We start from the raw sequence: 19,923 nt of genomic DNA on the forward strand, positions 1-19,923 counted from the left end.
TTATGATCTTTGCTTTAATCAAGCAGCTTCAGGAGGGGGTCAGGAATGCATTTCATCACTACAGGAACACGTGATTGCAGCGTGCGTGTCTCTAATCTGTTGGTGTCCAACACAACATTCTGGCATGTGTATGTAAGTCAGGTTAACGTGTAATCGTTGGGCCGATCTGGAGGCAATGTTGCAATGTCAGCAGATGCAATGGAAAGATAATGTTTCAGGTGAGCCTAAAAAAACACTGCCAAACGAATGCTGTGTTACTTAGACCGCCTCTGTTTGCTAAGTATTCTGTTTTTGCTATGGCATACGCGTTCTCCATCTAACACTGTGGATTGATTTTCAAACCTATACCTGATCCTCTTTCCTTAATGAGGAGGAGGAGGATGATGGTGTGTGTGCGTATTGTGAGCATACTTCCAATTGCACCATTTCTCAAGTCTAGCAAAAGGCTTTCACATGTTCCCTAATTGCTCGCACGCTATTGTTTCTTTCTTGTTTATTCCCCCTGCAAAAGAGAGAACATGATTTTGTAATTACTGTTCTGACTGTCACTGAATAAAACACTCCAGCTTTGTTTGTTTATGTTCTTGTACCTACACTGTCACAATTACGTCTACAGAAGGTTATTTTTCTTATAAACGAGGCATCGTTTATAATGTACTGATGGCTATTTTCTGCTTTAATTTCCTCCTTGCGAGAGTGCAGTGGCTCATTTCTGTGAGGGCGGTATCAGCGGGCTATCTGTGCTGCTTCCCGGACTGGCGTCTTGCCTATCGGCTTTATGGCACAGCCAGCCCCCAGCATTGTCACCATCTCACTGTGTTTGTGGGGCGGGGGGGTCCCAACTGGTTCTGCAGACACTGAAGGGGGTCTTATCTGACTCTTCAGGGTTCTGTAGATAAACTTGCCTCGTCTCACGTGGATTGGGGGGGGGGGGGCTGCTTTTAGTGGTTTGCGTCGAGCTTTAGAACAATTGGTTGCGGCGGGGTGTTACACAAACAGCTTCTTCTTGAATACACTGTCTTCAATACCTTGTAAAATGCTAATGCTTTCTATAAATAAGGAGCGCAAATCCCAGGACCACCAGTTGAGAGTCCCTGTGAGCAAGCCTGCCTTTTTAGATTAAGGAGCATTTGACTTTTTCTTTCTTCTCTGCCTTCTTCCTTCCATTAGTTCCTCAATTGAAATGAATGTTTTTTGTTTTTTTTACCAACCTGATGATGGGGATAAGGAGCTATGATTAAAAATGATTGGCTGCTTTGGACATTCTGCAGCAGAGGTTTTGACCCTAAACCCCTGCAGGCCTGGCCAAAAGCTGTCAAATGTTCGGGTAGAGTAAAGTGCCTGTCATTTGTCACCCCCCCTCATCATTTAATGTTCAATTATGTCAAAACACCCTTTAGGTCATCTGCACTGGGAATTGATGGCGGCTCTGTGTGGCAAGCGGAGCTTTCAGATGAAATCACAGGGCAATCGGTGTGGTTTAACAGTCAGAGTCCTGTGCAACACTTAATAAACTGGTGCGCTCACGTTGCATCAAATTGAATAGTTCCACCAGGGGTCAGAGGGCCGAACGTCCCAAGCTTTTTTGCGGGGCAGCAACCAAGATATGGAGTTCTCTGCTGTGACTGAAATAATTGATGTCCTTGGCCACGGTCACATGGGATTGGCTCGGCTGTTTTTATGATAGTAGAGCGTCGGCCCTTTTTAATTTGCTCATTCCAGAATCCGGAGCCCTCCCAGACTGCGATTCTACTATGATGAATCACTTATGTTCTTCCCCCCCCACCACTGCTCATCCAGGATAATGTGCCAGGAGCTCTTTATTTGGTTTGTTTGTTCTCACAGTGGAGACGTTTTACTGGGTGGTAATTATTCTTCGTTTTCAAGATATGTGTGGGTTTGTTTATTTTATAAAATCCTTTTCTCATATTGTTTATAAGATTTTTTTTTTTAAATTCAGACTTGCATATCTTAATTCATCGATCCATCTTTGCCTGCCACATCACACACACATTTCTTTGTTCATAGATATTATCTGAAATACTAAGCCAATGCTTTCACAGCTGCTGAGGCTTTAAGTGTCACCGCATGAGGTAGAACTTAAAGAAGGTAAATCCCAGCGTGACGTCATCCACCTCTTTCAGCTGGCCAGACTTTTTTTTCCCATTGCTTTTATTGGACTTTGAGCCTGCAGTAGTCACTGGCTTTGTCTCCCTGTGGTAAGACTTGGCTTTTCAGACTTCACTCCCAAGGATGCCCTTTAGGGTCATCGGGTGGACAAAGAGGCGTATAACCTCTGTCGTTGCTGTCGAGGCTCTGAGGGTCAGCTGGGTTAGGCTTGAGGTCGCCTGAGGTTGGCTTATTAAACTGCTCCTGGTTTCAGGGTCTATTGCTGTCTGCTGAAGCTGCTCTTTACACTTACAACATGACCAAACATGATGTCTGCCTAGAAGACCTCAGACTACAGCTACAGTATGCTAAGGATTTGGCCCTGCACACGTTTGCGCATCAAATATACATCAGTGTACACGTTGGCTTATAGCTCGCAGCACAGAAGTGCCAACCTGTGTTTGATATCATTGATGAATGGAACTGTTTGCGTCACCATTGTTGTGCCCAAAGAGGGCTCTGTTCTTTGCACCAATCAGAAAAACCCTGATCAGTTCACAATGATGACCAAAAAAGCACTTTCCCACATTTAAAAGATTGTGATTTAGTTTGCTTTCATCTCATCAGCTCGATAGGCAAAATTTCTCCCAAAACCATGTCAATTTTTTCACTGTTACTTTGTTGAATGAAACCATGTGGATGCTTATAACGATGGCTCACCGTCTGAGTTTTGCTCTGTTCACCTCCACAAATGCTTCTTAATGGGGAAGTAATGTTAACTTTGCTTTTCATAATTCCCTCGTGTCTCCACCTACTTTACCTCTTTCTCTCTCTGTGGATACACCTCTCTCTCTCTTATTTGCCATCTCTTAAGCGTCACGGCAACCTTCTCAAAGGGATTGGTTGCCAGGAGACAGGATTCTCTCCCCATTGTATGCCGACAAAGGTGGTGGGGGTGTGTGCGGCGGGGGTTTACAATCTGCAGCACCGGAGAGAATTGGAGGCCTAGGGGACCGCCACTCAACAATCATGGGTGTGTTGGAGAGGAGGTGGTCAGTGAGGGGTGGGTGAATGGTGGAATGGTGGAGGGGGTTATTGGGTGGAGCAGGCTGACACCCTAAATTCCTGTGGTTCATTTCCAGTGTCCCAGTAACCACACTGGGATGTGCTGTGTCAGACACTGGTGGAGACTGGAGGGGCACACAGGCAACGGTGAATAGTTTTTAAGAACAACTTTTTAATTAGCCAGCATGTCCTCCCCCGCCGCTCCGCTCCTGCCACACGGACACGCACACACACACACACACACGCACACCCCCCCCGCCCCCCCCGTGGGACACATTCTTACTACAGTAGCAGATACTAAGCTAAGTTGTATGTGTGCATTTGTGGTGTAAATGCTCGACTGCATTTACCAGCAGTCCATTTGTCATTGTTTTCCTTGGTTTCAATGATGGACTCTCTTATCAGCCGATAATATGCGGTTGGTGGATGGAAGGCCAGTTTACTTAAGCTCTGTTGTAAATAAGGGCTGACAGTCACCCAGTGAATCTATGGAGCGCCGGCTCACCATGCCAGAGACTTTGTGATCAGTAAGATCAATTGTGCTCTTGAGTAACATGCTCCACAGGTCACACACTCTGATAGCTGAGAGTTACTCATTAACATTGTGAGTTTGTTATTCCACTACAAGACGCCACTGACAGGGACAGCATTTGTGTTTTAACGTTTTATCCCATAATTTCAACCTACTGTGCCTTTTTTATTATTTTTATTGATTTTGTCCTTCAAGACCACAAAAAGCTTAGCTCAGCTAAACGGCCCCATCAGGATGTTGTGCGAGATGCTCTAAATAGACACTACTGGAAACATATAAGAAAATATACACACACTTCTCATTTTTGATTTGAAAAGTTAAACTTATTATAAATTAGTGCACAGAAAACTTGTCTCCTTTTTTTCCTGTATAGTCCACCAACTTCAAACTAGTGAAAACAAGCAAGGACAACAGCACACATTGATATGTTACATACCCAATCACTCATAGTAAGAGTAGGTTTATATTTTCACAACATGAAAATGAATATTGGCCTGTTTGGCTGTTCTAGCCTTTTCCACCTAATTATGTAATTTGCATTTCCCACAGTTCTCACCAAGGACTTGTGTGTGCAGTTGATGGATTAAATGGGATTCCTGTCCTTCGATTGAATGTGGAATTAAGCCTAGATTACGCTGGTGGTGTTTATACTCCTTTGCCTTGACACTCCTGTCACCTGAGCCACCCCAACAGATCGGTTCATACGCTAACAAATCAGGGATGATGTCCTGAAATGGCACATTTTTGTTTCATTTATGCATTGCTCAAAGGAAGAGGCCTCTGGCTGAACTGTGATTTTAAACAAATGCCTTCTGCGGCCTCAAATGCCCGCCATTTGATTTAACAGATCCACCAGACAGTGTCCCTTATGGCCCATCAGAGAAACCTGTCAAACTGATAAACTTCTGGAGTTTAATACTTTCTCTCTGAATGCAATTTTCCCAACTTTGCAAGCAACTTTTGAAATAAAAAAAGCCCAGTTTCCTTCGTGCCTGATGAATTGACACCACTTTCTGTCATGCAGATGCCAAGCTGTGGCTCCGTTTTGACAGTGACTGACGCGTATATCAGTGCTCTCTATATCGCTCCCTGTTTGTCTTGCTGCTGCTGAAGGCGATGGATCGCTCCCATCAAGGGCGTCTGTCAGAATACGTGGGCTGCAGCGACCAGCGCCGACAGACAGGGAGAAAAACTGTGCTTGTGCCGTGCAAGCATATCAAAGGCTCACAGGCAGCGGCCTCCGACAATAGTGGGTGTGACTGAGACTGTCACTATTTCGGCGCTTTTTTTTTCATTCAGTTGTCTCTGCGCAGCCCAGAGCGGAGTGCGGTTTGAGCCTGAAACGGAGCTGATGCACATGGCACACGGGCAGGGACCTCGTACCCGTCTTACACAAAAGGGTTTACAAACAGCCTTCACACAATTAACTGTCAAAGTCCTTTTTGTATCCGTACCACAATCAAAAGAAGTGTATTCATTTTCCTCATTTAAGTTGCATATTTAATGTCCTGACAGCTTTACTTTGCTCAAACAGTTTGTAGACTCGATTGAGTGTTCTCGAGGTTGGGTATTTTCAGTTTAATGCACTTTAAGATCTTTTTGTGTGTAGCTGTTTCAATCTCATCGCCTCTTTTACGGATGCCTTGTAGTATTCAATGAAATCTCTTCTTTTTTAGAAAGTGAAAAGAGACAAAGCGGTACAGTTGCAAGGTTTTGGTTCCGTCTCGCCTATCTTTGCAGAGTCAGATCTATCAGTCAATTGGACTAAAATCAGCAAAATGAGATGCACATGTAGTTAAGGCAAAATATGTGGAAATTCTGTCATTATCAGCGAATCATTTCAGTTACACATGCTTGGTGCCATTTGTAGGACGTGATAAGTAGATTTTACACGCTGCGTTTTAGCAGCAACATATTGTGGCTTATTTTTATTTAATTATTTATAAAGCTGTTCTCCCCCTACTCGCTGACTGGAAGGTGGCAGGCTGTCAGAAGGATTTTAATGCATCGAAGCAGCATGTGACAACTCCATTCTCTATGGACCGTGTTCCGTGCTGCAGCTTAAATCTCTTATTGAATGGAGAATCTTAACCCAGTTGATGTCACCAGCAAATTATGTTTATTCGTTCTAAGAATAAATGCTTAGGAGGCAGCTCCACTGTGGCATCGGGCTTGAGTTTGTTTGTTTATTTATTTATTATCACCCCTCCTTCGGGTAAGGCGTGTTCCCATCTATCCCCGTTTTTGTCTTTTTTCTTACTTTTTTTTACGGCCATTTACATTATACATATCTAAGAGTTACTTCTCAAATGGGATATAGCCCTATTTCTTTCATGAGTGATACATACCACAAACCAAAACTTGCAGAAATTCACCAATTTTGCTCAATTAGACAGAAGCTGCAACATTTTAACACTAAAACATGAATATACTATCTTTGGTCTTGTACAATATTAAAAGAAAATGTTCATTAATTCTTTCCCCAACAAACACTTTAGGCTGGCTGTGATCGTGCAATTTACTGGTGTCTTTTCACCTCTTTTCTGAAGCTCGTTTATTACAAGGCTTTTTCTTTTTTTCGTCTCAGGAGGGACAAACCCCTATTATCTGTTCCAAAACCACGTATTAACATCATCCAGCCCAATATATTGCACAGTTGCATTAAATCTCTGTTCAGATCACTATAATTAAAAATATTTGATTGGAATTGTAAATACCTGGATTCTACTGGCCAAGAAGAGACATGAAGAATCCTTAAAGAATTGTATCAATTTCCATCATTCTTTAAGCTGTCAATGTTTTTATTGTTATCAATGCAGTGCATTTATTCCCTGTCTTTGTGTGCGTCTGTCCAGGTTTGGCCTCGGGTCTAGAGATCACATCCACCGGGCCGACATCAATAGAGAAGGCCAGTGGTCAGAGTGTGAAGCTGGACTGCCAGTTTACTCTGGCCCCCGAAGATTCTGGACCGCTGGATATTGAGTGGAGCTTGCTTGCGTCTGACAACCAGAAAGAGGACAAAGTGGTACGTGTAGATGTTCCCCACTCACATTGCAAATGAGCTTACTGTGAAGACTGCATCAGTAGTACAGTGTGCAGTTATCTGATCTTCTCTCATTTGAACGTTCACAGAAGTTGAGTTATTTTCAATTCATTATTTTATGGCACAGTGTAACAAATCACATATTTTCCTCTTCGTTCTTGCCTGTGTGGTTGCACAGTTTGGTATGTTGTGCAGGTGGTACGCTGGGTGTGTACTCCCGAGTTATTTCAATATAACTACAGTACACAAGGCTAATGTAATCTGAGCTATGTGTACTTCTATTGAGCTTTCCTTTGTGTGCAGTGTTCTCACCAGCACATAGTGGGAGCCTTTTTAATCAAGGCAGCGTCGGCCCTCTCTGGCATGGCCCTCGGCGTGGACAGGGAGGACTACAGAGCTCTACAGGATCTATGCGTTCCCCTGAGGCTTTCACAGCCACAGACTCCTGGTCCCCAGCGTGTCACCCTCTCCGTGGCTTGCTACTCCCCCACCTGTCACAAAGCCTTCTCATCCCTCTCCTCTTTTCATTCCCCTTATCCTGTGGATTTAGGTTTTGTTTTTTTTGTTGCTCTGAATGTTGTAAATGGGTCACACTGAGACATTCTGTCATCCACCCACTGTCCTCTCTGTCCTCAGCCAACCAATCCCATCATCCAGGTAGACCTCTGTACTCTTACTTCTGGTCTTGAGCCACACCAGTTATGCTCTTCTAATTGTTTCTGACCTACTTTGTTTGCACTCATCATTAACTGGAGTAGAGGAGAATGAAAGTGGAGTTTCACGTTCTATCGTTATTTTCAGTATAGCAATGAAAGAATATTAAAAGTAAATGTTCCTATTATTCATTGTCTCAGCACAGTATTCAGTGTGGGTGTATCCCCTGTTGGGCGTCTTCAAGTCTAAACGCAGCTGTAGAAATATATAAAATGCTCCCAAATTGTTTATTTTCTTTATCACGTGCCAATTTTTGCTAAAGTCTATCTGCACACCCGTTAATGTTGCCAGAACCTTTGTAGGAATTTAAACAGGTCGGACAGCTCTCTGAACGTATTTGTTCTCCTTGACCTATCAGATTTTGCTCGCTAAATACGCTCACATCCATAGAGCTTTTTACAAATAAGAGTTCATGCTCGAGGGAAATTCTTTCATAATTAGCACATATTAATTCCAGGGGGCTGCTTTGATAGATGTGACAGTGTTAAATGGGATTAGGTTGATCTGCAAGGACTAAAGCTACTAGATCAGACAAGGAGATGAGAATGAAGGCTAAACTTTTATAGCCACAGGCTCCCACAGGAGATCGTGGTGAACCTTTGCTCACACAGTTCAAGATGCGCAAATCCAGGCTCTTCTTAAAAGAACAGTCACTATCAAATAATACTCAAAAAACTAGACAACATGACAATCAGTCCACAGAATCGTAACGGGGACCTACACGCCTTGCTTGTGGAGCAAGTGTTGCATGTGTTGAATGTGCAAACAAGCCTCACTTAAACAAATTATGAACCACGTACTTCAGTATTTTCGCATTAATGCAATCAAAAGCAATCAATTCAATGTAGAAACGGGTGGGGAATGAGGCCCAATTCATCAGACATAGCCTACATATCGGGGTCCGGGTGGTGAAGCATAGCTTATGCACATTCAATCAGAGATCCCAGGCATGCCTACAGTAGCAGTCATTAGCCTTTTGGCTCTCACTGCCTGGCCACAATTACCTAATGGAGGATGTGCCCTGAGTGCTTGATCAGGAAAACAACATCTGACTGGTGTGAATAGGAGAAGAATTTGAATGTGTAGCTTTATCTTGTATCATACAAAGTGCCTATTTTTGTCCTTCAGCTCTACAGCTGAGCCTTTTGTTTACTGAACTTATTATGGCAGGAGTTTGCATGTTGACAACTTATCGAAGGATTTGGAAATAAAGCCCCTACGCTGTCTGCTAAAAATTGCCTTATTTGTTTTCACAGCAGTGATGATTGTGAATGACAATGTCCGGATTTGGTTTCATCCTCGACAGCCTCAATGTTGAAGGACGTCTGAAGTGCTCTCGGACTAGTGATTGGGCTTTAACCTTGCGACAGCAGTGTTTCGAACGCTTTAAGTTAAAAGCCTCTGTGGGAGCGTATGAACACGGTGCAGCACTTTCTGCTCTGCAGGTTGTTTAGAGTACGCAGGTATCGCAGCGCTCTGCTTTGCCTCTCAAATCAATCCGCACCTCTTCCTCCTCCCTGCCTGAGCAACAGTGTCACATGATGATGACCTCACCTGTGTGCATGTGTGATGAAAGGAAGCCGGGCCAATAGAGGTCGTCTAAGAGTGGCCCGGTCAGGTGGCGATTGTATCAGCCAGCAGTCCTACCTGTAATGAGACAGTTGTGCTCTCCGGTGCTTTCCAACCCTGCCAGCTTGTCTAGTCATTCGCCCTTTTCATTTCCCCCAGGCTCTTTATGGGATTTTTTCATTGGATCATGATTCTCAAGGTTACTGTGCAGTTCAGGTTTATTTCCTCTGCTGTAGGTGTGCATGTGTGTAAGTGCTCCCATCTGTGTGCCCGTGAAGTGGTCAACGCTCACGTGAGAGTCTTGTCTGGCTGAGCTTGGGGCAATTTCATTTCCTCTCATCCCTGGTCTCATCTCAGCATATTGTTATTACAGCTTATGTTTTGATCCCCTGTGAAGTTAGAGGGGTTGATTTCACTCCCTAGAGGGCCAGGTGGAATTTTAACTACAATACCTGTTTACATGGCTAATGTGAACAAGATGAGCATGGCGCCCAACTCCAGAAAGTAGTGTTGCAGATAGAATGAGAGCAGCAAGACGGCTTCTTCTAGACCCACCAGAACATCCCTGACGTGCTTCCCTTTGTTCTGCTTCTCTCGTGGTTCCTTTTTAAGTGATCTGCCTCCTCTGATGGATTCATTATTCTTCCTCACCCCCTGCAATGTTTAGGTTTTCCTCCTTCCCCTCTCTACCTGCATCTGCCTGGCATTAATCGTGGCACAGAAAAGCCTGTTGATGGCGGTCTCCAAGGAAATGTGGAAGAATATCTGCCTCTCATAGAAAGAGAATGGGAACTCTTTTCATTGTTGTTTGCTATTCTTTCCCCCTCTTTTCTGTGTGTTTTGGTGTTTCCCTCCTTCACCCAGCTACAAACTATGAAATGACTTTGCTGCACCTAGATTGTTATTTCTAGACTTTTCCCTGCTGCTTTTGTGTGTCTGTTACATTGGATTTTTGAGAGGGTGGTGGTATCTTCACGTCCCCATAATGGGATGAGGACTTTGGGGGAAGGGGAAGCATACGGTTTGAGTAAGTTGCCAAGAAATTACTCTTTGTTGACACAGCAGCTGTGGATTCTGCTCCACACTGGTTGCTTTGTCTGGTCAACCTTCTCTCTTGTTATGGACTGAAATGGCTGAAGGCCATCGCAGAGATAACGGAGAGGAGGCTTTCTCTCTTTACATACATTTTGGATGCTTCAGTGATACTTATTTTTTAGAAAGGACAGATAAGTCAGATTTAGCAGTGCATCACATTATGTAAAGCACTTAACTCAAATTCTCTCAAATCCAGGTAATCCTGTATTCGGGCGACAGGTCCTACGAGGACTACTATGAGCCAATGAGGGGCCGAGTCCACTTCAACTCAGCCGACCCAAAGAACGGTGATGCCTCCATCAACCTGACGGGCCTGAAGTCGTCTGACTCGGGGACTTACCAGTGTAAAGTGAAGAAGGCTCCCGGGATCCGCAGCAGGAAGATGTTGCTGATCGTCATGGGTGAGTGAAACGAACCAGTGAACAAGCTTTAGCGGCCCTTTTTTTCTCTATACAAAGGAAAGGCACTTTAAGGCACTTGGACTTTACCCTCCCTGGCATTTTTGGTGTAATCCCTTCAAAGATGTATGCAATTGCATGAACTTCAGCTGCAGATACGCAACGTTATTAGTTTGTTCTCATCCATCACAGCTCCTTTTTCAAATGAATTTGATGTTTGCAGATATTTTACAATAGTAGCTCTAATTCTCAAATGTGAACTGTAACATGAATACACATTACTCCCTTTGAAACTCAATGCTATGCAATATTACAAATTGTTGTCATTTTGTGAAAAGTAAACCTGCCCGTTTCAAAAATGTGGACAAACTACAAAAACGGAGTCTATGCACTCAGCTGGCTTTTGCACAGGGTGAGATGGGTGACGCAGCAGAGTTGTATAAGTTGGATGATTTCCTCCTTAGGCAAACACACACACTCATGCACCGTGCCCTCTGACTAAATGATATCGAAAGTGAATTGCCTCCCGAAACCCGCCTGGCATTTGCATAAGGGAAACACAAGCCGAGTGCACTGCACCAGTCTGTGTTGTTGGATAGGCTGCATATTGTACTCTTATCGTCACACTTCAGAAAAAGGTCACTGGCATTGTTGACAGGATATCATGTGCACCAAAGTTCTTCCCAGGAGTTCTTGTCCGTCTGGTTGAGCCGGTTGGCGCAGCGCAATCAGGCTTCTCAGTAGTTCTTCTGTGGAGCAACAAAGCAGCTCTCTATTACAAGAGATGAATGGCTGCAGATGATCTGACCATTTACTGCGAGTACAACTGACACAAAAGCCACCGACGAAGCCCTCTGGGAGGCTAGTTTACATCGAAATTGATCTGACCCGAAGCAGCTTGAAAAACGAATCACTGTTGAAGTCATTGCTGATTTACACACATTCTTGTCCTCCCACCAACAGCTGCACATTCCTCACTAGTGAAGGGGGTTAACAACCATGCTGATTGGGCACTCGCTTCTCATGATTAATTCAAATGATTAATTTCATCATTAAATTTTATCGAAAGATAACATCCAAAATGTAAACAAACTCACAGCAAAGGCAAAGCTTGTATATTAGCTATTGGTACAAGTCTATACATACGGCAATATCCTTTGTGAAATATTTGTATTAAATTCCACCCAATTATGCTTTTAGGAATATATTTCTAAAATGTTCAGTAGAACTAGTATCTACTGTCAAAATTTCAGTTCTAGTTTTTCTCGTCATTCTATGGTACATATTATATGAATTCCCTTAATTTGTCCATTGTATCCTGTTGTGGATAATTGCATCAATAAAGTAAGATTTAAATATAGCTCATCATGGTTAATCGGATGTATCTATAGCTTGCATGAGAGAGGGATGGAGAGACAGCCATAGGCTACAAGAGCTGACAGGCTGCTAGCTATTGACCCCAAGGGGCAGGGGTGTTCCCAGCAAGGAAACCTTGACAAGGAGAGGGAAGGACATCTTGCTTGCTCTGCATTTTACCTTCAGGTCGATCTTGTCACAAAGTGGATGGTCCCTGCAACAGGGGAGACGTGCATGCATATGTTCGCACAAACATGCGCGCACCAAACTTATTTCACCGAGTGATGCTGCACCTTGTCACGTCTGCCGTGATGCACACATGCCGACACCCCTGCAGTGTGCATGGTGTCCAGGTGATGTACAGTCGATAGCCCCCCTGATTGTGTATTCTCCGCTGATTTAAGTTAACAGGAGCAGAGGACCCACTTGTAGCCCAGCACTGTATGTCAGCAACTCTCACAGCTTTTTTTGGACTAGACCCCCCCTTTACTCTCAACATACAATAATTTGAGCTCTGTCTGCCTGCAGACATCCTATCCATGACTTTGTTGCCAGCGAGTGGCTTGTTTCATTTTATCATTCAAGTATCAGCGGTCACCCCTTCTGGTTGTGCGCCTCCTGAGTGCAGCGACGCCGCAATCTAACAATCCCATTTTACTTCCACAAGATAGCCTTGTGCAGCGCATAAATCCCAATTCATTGTTCATTTTAAAGAGCCAGGGTAGCCGTATGGCTCGCTGCTCCTCAAGCAAGTCAAGTCACCTTCCTCTTTGACCCCATCTTTCCAACAAATAAATCTCTTCATCACAGACAGCGGCCCTAATGACGGGAGCTGCGTGTTACAGCCCATGGACGCATCAAGCTGACTTTCACCTTTTTAAAAGGTGTCAAAATGTCATAGCGCTCTGACATTAACGGAGTGCTGTGTGAGTTGTGCAACACCGTTGCGGCAAAAATCAGTGAGTTAGGAGCTGCCCAACCTTGGCTCCCATCACTACCATCTGTCCATCAGCGCCCGCTTCATTTTTGCTCGCCTCCAGCTCGCTGATATGCCCCCTCCATCCTGAGCCGCTGTGTGTTTATTAGGTTAGTGGTAGCACTCGGTACGGTCGATCTACTCTTAATCCTTTCGCCTGCTAAGCTTCCTTTTTGCGCCTGACACCTGGTTCATATCTGGTGAGGCCCACTCCAGGATTTTGTTGTTACGGAACGCATTTTTACCTCAACAGTATGTCAGCTTTTCGTCAGTGAACACACAGAACAGACTTGGATTGTGGCCTCAGAAACGTTTCTTTCCCCTCTCCTTGCCACACTCACCCGGCTGTCAGCGTGTTGGTGTTTCATTGGAGTCGGTCTGCTTTTAATTTGAATTTGTTGAGTCCTCTCTCCTCCTGCCAGCACACTAACTGACAGAGTGATCGCACATGTTTGGCTTTCAGACAGAAACACTTGGCCTTCATCCTTAACCCTAGACAACACATGCATGCATGTGTGTGCGTGCGTGGCTATCCAGAGTGACAGCTCACATGATCACAGCAGCTGTATCAATTACTTTGATTACTGTTCTCATTACACTGATGACTGCCTCTTGAAGCGAGGGAGGGGAGGAATTTTAGGAAGACACAATAAAAAAAAAAACACAACTTCGCCACAATACAAAAGATGGTAGAATTACGAAGTAGTAGGTGGGGGTGCTGTGTTGTTCCCAGCTGATTCCATTTGGCTACCTGGTTTTGACTGGTTTTCCACCTTTCTCAAACACACTCCTCCATTCTCTCTCTCCACAGTGAAGCCATCCAAGCCCAGGTGCTACACCGAAGGTCCCACGGAGGAAGGCAAAAACATTGTGCTGAGGTGCATGTCCAACGAGGGCACCAACCCCCTGCAATACAGCTGGGAGAAGACCACCGACAGCAAGCTGCTGCCCAGCTCCGCTGTGATGGGTAATGGCGCCTCTGACTAGCACTTATCAAATAATTAGAAATCAGGGTCCTCTCTCTGTAAACGCTTCATTATTGTCTTCTTTGCCCTCACTGCAGATCCAGTGGGAGGCACCATTAATGTGAAGAACGCATCTGCCAGCGCATCTGGCACCTACCGCTGCACTGCCACTAACCGGGTTGGCACTGAGGAATGTGTGCTGTATCTCAACGTGACGCCTCGTGAGTGCCTAACTAACTTCCCCTTGGTGCAGCGACCCGCATTCAGCCTGTTTCACTGTTAAACCCGTAGCGCTGCAGTGGGATAATGTTATCTGTACAGGTTTTTCTTGAGACAGATTGGGGAACTAATGACAGTTTGCAGTCAAAATGCAGTTACATTCACGGACACAGAAATGATGATTCAAGACTGATGGTTGCGAATGAGTATATAAACCCCTATGTATGAAGTCTCTTTAATGAGCTAAAGATTAAACACCTTTTGTCTGCAGCTGACAGTGCAGAGACTACCCACATGATAATGTAATTTAAGGGTTTTCATTTTTTATTTTTTTTTAAATGTAATTGTTTCCTCTTTAAAACTACAGTTGTTTATGCTACTTAAATCCTGCACACTTTCTAATGCATTTGCTGCATGCAATAACATTTTTAGTTCTCACAGAAGTCTAATCGGTAAAGTAAATCGTTAGAGAAAACACTTGTAAATCAATACAATAAATAATTAAAAAGGAAGCATAGCCTACCGGAACTAGTGGGGGGGGGGGAATAAAACGTCCGTGCAGGTGTGGGTCTATTAAGCTAAGGAAGTATTTGAGATGTCTGGCTGGTGTGTGAATTATTTATCCCTACACACAGATGGATTTGATCCGTGTATCACTCAGGTATTGTTGCTCGGGACCAAAGTATTGTAACAAGTGTCTTAATAACTCCAACCAACACTCAATAACCTGAAAATGTTTTTTGTATTATTAGGGTCCTCGCTACGACTCGTCTTAAAGGAGCCTATTGTATTTCTAGGAATTATTATTATTATTCTCACAAACCGCAGGCCTTTTTGGGGCCTTTATCATATTCAAAAAGTTGTTAAATTTGGCATGGATGTCTGGACTGTTAAATTTTTTTAGAATTTTTGGGTCTCACATTTGGGTAAGAAATGTCTCTAAAGCCCTCTAGAAATAAAAAAAACCCCACAATAGGCCTGTTTCCGCCCCTGATGTCCGATCAACTTGAAAGTTGGCTCGCTGTTTGACATGCTCTACAAAAAAGTCAATCATGGTATGCAAATGAACCTAACTAGATTTTCCGCCATTTTGAATTTTGCGAAAAACACATTTTTGGCAATTTCTCCTAAACGCTGAGTTTATTGTTACGAAACCTTCGGTGGATCATTATTGGTTCAATATGCCCTTGATATATCGGAATGGTGCTGATAGCTCGTTGTTTTGATGAGATATGGGCTAATTATTCTTGGTCCCAGTCCAAAATAAAAGCCTTTCAAAATACCATACATGAGGCAATTTACTTCAAAATCTATCACCAGACTACATTTGGTCATTTTCAGATTAGGTTTAGAAGGAAACGATCAATACTTTCATGACCATTCCACTTCCGAAAGATAGTACACACCCCCAAGTTGTCACTTAGGGATAACCAAGACATTCTGATGTACCATCCCAAAATAAAAGCCTCTCAAAATACCATACATGACCCAACTTCCTTCAAAATCATTTAAAAGGTGGGTTTTTTTTTATTGCGCTCCACGCACATAGTTTAATATTTCTTCCGGCAAAATGCAACTTGACTGTAATAATCATTGTAGCTCTAAATTTAATATTTCAACCCATCGGATAGTTAATGCCATTTATTGAGACAAATGATTAAACATTTTTACTTTTTACTTTCAAGATGTGTGCTTATGGGAGTGTTGTAGCACCATGTTGGAGCACTGCCAATTATTTTGCTGCAGACCTATTGAAGATCCCATTGCATTTGGGAAGATGGTAAACATCTGATTGAAGTGTGCAAGGAAAAGGGTTAGGGTTCAGGCATTGTAAGCTTCTTGAGTGGAATCCATTAGTCCCACACGCTGGGGCGGTGCTGTCAAACAAACAAGAGCAGCAGCATGGTGCAGCTGGAGTTTCATACACAGGCATGGATACTCAACCCTAATTTGTATTCTAGTGGCAGGATTATCTCTTAGGTGACATTGGTAATTCCCCCTTTTTAAAAAGGTACTAGATGCAATAAATCTGCATTTAAATTCTTGAGTCATAATCACGGTATTCCAGGGTCATGGGCAATCACCACTAATATTTCAGATTTACATTTCTTGTTGGATTTACTCACAAAATGAGATTTTCCACTTAACTCTTTTTTTCCCCTCGTCTCTAGCCCCTAACACCGCAGGCATCATCGCAGCAGCCATCATTACCGTGCTCCTGATTCTCCTCCTCATTGCCTTCATTCTCTTCTGCTGTTGCCGTGCCCGAAACAGGAAGAAGTACGAAAAGGAAATCTGCAACGAGATAAGGTAGGTTCACTAAATGAGGGATCGGCTAATGGATCCAAAAAGCTCGTATCTGACGGAAGAATATTGTGTCATTTTTTAATTTTGCTATAAAACAAGAAATGTGTCTTGGGTTATATAATACTGGATTTAATGTAGGCTTCAAAATGCCATTGGTTGCATGTGATTATTACTTGCGGCTCGCCATGTAGGAAGAAACACACACACACGCAGGCTCACACACACAGGCTCACACAACAACACATCTCCAAAAGCCCCAACAACCATGAAAATGCTTTTTCTCCATCAGCGTTTTTACCCCTCCTCAAATAAACAGCTGTGGTAATCAGTTTGAAAGCTTTGTTTGCCCTGTGGATCCAGTGTCATGTCTGCTGCTGGCTGCCCCCCCTCATCCCCTGCCTTCCCGTTACCATCATACTCCCCGTCCAGCCCACAAGCTCTGTACAACCTCTGGGCTTACTATCACTCTGCTACGGTCTGAATCTGTCTAAGACCACAATGTGACACTCGCGCTGTAGGACAAAGAGGATTAGACCACTGGTCCTGTCTCGTATACACAGGCACACACACAGTGGCTGGAAGGACCACAGCATGAGGCTGCGGATTAAACAAGCTCCAGCCCCTCGGGCCCTCTTTGATTGAGCATTTAACTGGATTATTGCCGCTTATTAGTTGTTAAAGTGGTGGCAGAGGGAGTAGAGGGCATAGCTGTACTTGGTTGCTCATCTCAACCTCTACAGGCTATTACTCAGTGTGGCTGTGCAGTGCAGACATTGCCCCAACCAATCAAAGGGCAAACTCCAATTATTTGTCCCTCTTTATTGACTCAAGTCATGTTTTGCTCTTGAAATGACTCATACAGACTCTTTAAGTATTCATTGTGCCAGACATTGTAGACTTTGATACATTTTGTGTCAGCCAACTTCATTCTGATTTGTAGCACCTCTGATAATCCACTTCTGTATGCATAATCTCTGGACACACAGATAAGCTTGTGAAAGTAACTGTACAGTCTTATCTTATTCTCAATGTGCTGCTGTCTTGTTTCCTCTCAGAGAGGATGTTCCTCCTCCAAAGAGTCGCGTCTCAACGGCGCGCAGCTTCACCGTGGGCAGCCAGCGCTCCTCCCTGGGCTCCATGTCTCCCTCCAACCTGCACGAGTATGCCCTGAAGCCCCAGTATGACAAGATCCCCTCGTCAGAGGAGTTTGAGAGGCCTCCGAGCCACACCCCTCTGCCCCCGCCCAATGTCGCAAGGATGGCCGGCCCCAACCTCAGCCGCATGGGGGCCATCCCTGTCATGATGTCTGCCCAGAACAGGGAGGGCTCCATCGTCTAGCCTGTCATTTTCTGCAGAAGGGGGTGTGCTGCACGGGGAGGGAACAGCAGAAGGGTGATTGATACGAGCCAATGAAGACGGAGCCAGGTTAGGCCAACTCCCCTGACTTTTAGCTCCTCGTCATTTACATATGGGAGTATAACTACTCCTATGAAGACCTGGTTCGGTTGCGGTACTAAGAGAAATGGAATTGTACTGGAATCAATACAGAGCACATTAACTTTTTATCAAATACAGAAAAACTTCTATGAATTTATCTTCCGGGACTTTCTCACTCAAAAATTAATAGGTGTGGGTATAAAACAGAATGGTCAATATACAAATGATATTGTAAATAAGCAAATGCATGTTTTTTGTTATTGCTGTAGAGACATTGTATGTACAAAACCGTACCCAGGCCCTGTGTGTTTGTGTGTGTGTGAGAGAGAGAGAGAGTGTATGTTTTTATGAAGGAGAGTATGGATATGTATTGTTCTTTAACGTCTACACAACAGTATGATCATAAGTCAGGTAATCCAGTCTCTGCTCATTTCTAACATTTTTTTTTAATTCCATGAATTTACTTTTTAATGTTTTTTTTCCAACCTTTTGGACAAAATGGCCTTATTAGGACATTAGCAGATTTTTAAATAGTCCTTCGACTCAGTTGAAAAATGTCTCTTTAGGTCAGCCGGTTTTCCGTTGAAACATTTGCGGTTTGAATTGTCCAGTCTGGGTTTGCGAGGACCGGGGGCTGAAGTGAACAGGATTGGCTGAGGTTCAGACCACAGCATCTTATGATTGGTTGGATTATTGCCTCTTGACCGAGCTTCATAAAAACAAAAAAAGACCGCCATCCCTCCTTTCAGAGGAGGTAGTAGAGGGAAATAAAGGGGGCAGCTGGACAGCAGGGTCCACTGAGCAATCCGCTTTGTGCTTGACTATCAACAGGCCCCTAACCCCCGTGGCCTCCCGACACACATTAGCAGGACAAGAGCACCAAGTCTTCATTTATCACTGGTAGCATCAGTCAGTACCCCTCCCCCTTAGCCCACAGATCTCCAGTATATGTAATCCTCCTCATTTGCAGTTGCATTACAAGGAGCCAATATCTTGATTAACCTTCTCCCTGTGGTTAATATGAAACCTTTTATGTCCTCTGCAGCGTTAATTGGACTTTTCAATGAATGATGGGAAGCCCTCCGACATGAAGAAAGTGGCTTCAAAGGGGCACGAATGAGAAAAGCCACTGAATGCTGCATTATGCCGCTCTGATTCCACTTTACAACCACTTTGTTTGAGTTCATTGTGCAGTCTGTGCTAGATAGTATAATTATTTGTTCAGTTAGTGTGTGTGCATTACTCTTAAACCAAGCACATTCTTCCAATATTTGCAAAAAACAGCGCATTGTGTCTGCCACAAAAAACATCATACAAATTTGGATACTTTGAGAAAAATGTTTTCCCCGCAGCCTTATTCTCCGCTTTAATGCAGCCTTACACACTTCCCTCAGCTCACCTCTGCAAAGTCCTCACAGCCGGATACTGTGCCTTGAGTTGTGTCATAGCACCCATGCCATTGTGCGCAACGTACTATGCAGTAGCATCATCCCAGATGGCCGTCACAGCCCACAGCCACTAGAACAATATGATAATCGGTACACAGTGACCCTATCGATTTGCTTTCCATTGCCTTGGTCACTTCGAGTCCTGGATTTCCCGCACCGCATACAAATTCCCCCATAGCATGACAAACCTCTATCATTGTCTCAAGAAGTGGATTTTGTATTTCCAAAACATGACACCATGATTTTTATATGGTGTTACTTGATTCAAGATGACGTAAATGTATGTGCTTTTACCGGTTGTGTCTGTGTAAAAATATCCCGTCAAAGTAACCCTGTGTACTCACAACACGGTTGAAATGATATAGAGATGATGGATGTGCACGTGACGCTCTGCCGTGCTGCGGGCGCTTGGCAAGTCTTTCCCTTAATCAGTAGAGGAGGGGCGCTGTGGCTCTAGTTGATGCACTACAAATGCCCCCTTGTGTGATTTGGAAATGCCTGTCATTGTGTTGGTTCACACACCTATTTTCTAACGGCGAGGAAAGTGAGACCCGGACCTGCCGAGACAAAAAATGACATCCGTCAGTTCCCTTTAGACACTGTTTTGTGTTTGTTTGTGTGTGTCTGTGGGGGGGGTGGGGACGAGCAAGTGTATTGGACATAAAGTTTTCTGTCAGGATGGGGCCCCTG

The 19,923-nt window shown here is 44.0% G+C and overlaps 1 protein-coding gene across 1 annotated transcript in view; it reads left to right on the top strand.

Moving 5' to 3' along the window:
- Positions 1-18,475, top strand: part of cxadr (CXADR Ig-like cell adhesion molecule) — a 28,823-nt gene extending 10,348 nt beyond the window's left edge. Inside the window, exons 2-7 of the mRNA XM_037466784.2 lie at positions 6,562-6,731; positions 10,324-10,528; positions 13,669-13,824; positions 13,921-14,043; positions 16,213-16,351; positions 17,404-18,475. Of these exons, the coding sequence (XP_037322681.1) occupies positions 6,562-6,731; positions 10,324-10,528; positions 13,669-13,824; positions 13,921-14,043; positions 16,213-16,351; positions 17,404-17,686 (1,076 nt within the window). The 3' untranslated portion in view covers positions 17,687-18,475. The remainder of the gene's footprint in view (positions 1-6,561; positions 6,732-10,323; positions 10,529-13,668; positions 13,825-13,920; positions 14,044-16,212; positions 16,352-17,403) is intronic.
- Positions 18,476-19,923: the final 1,448 nt, after the last annotated feature.

Source organism: Pungitius pungitius, chromosome 16 (assembly GCF_949316345.1).
Source record: "Pungitius pungitius chromosome 16, fPunPun2.1, whole genome shotgun sequence".
In the NCBI taxonomy this organism is placed as follows: Eukaryota; Metazoa; Chordata; class Actinopteri; order Perciformes; family Gasterosteidae; genus Pungitius; species Pungitius pungitius.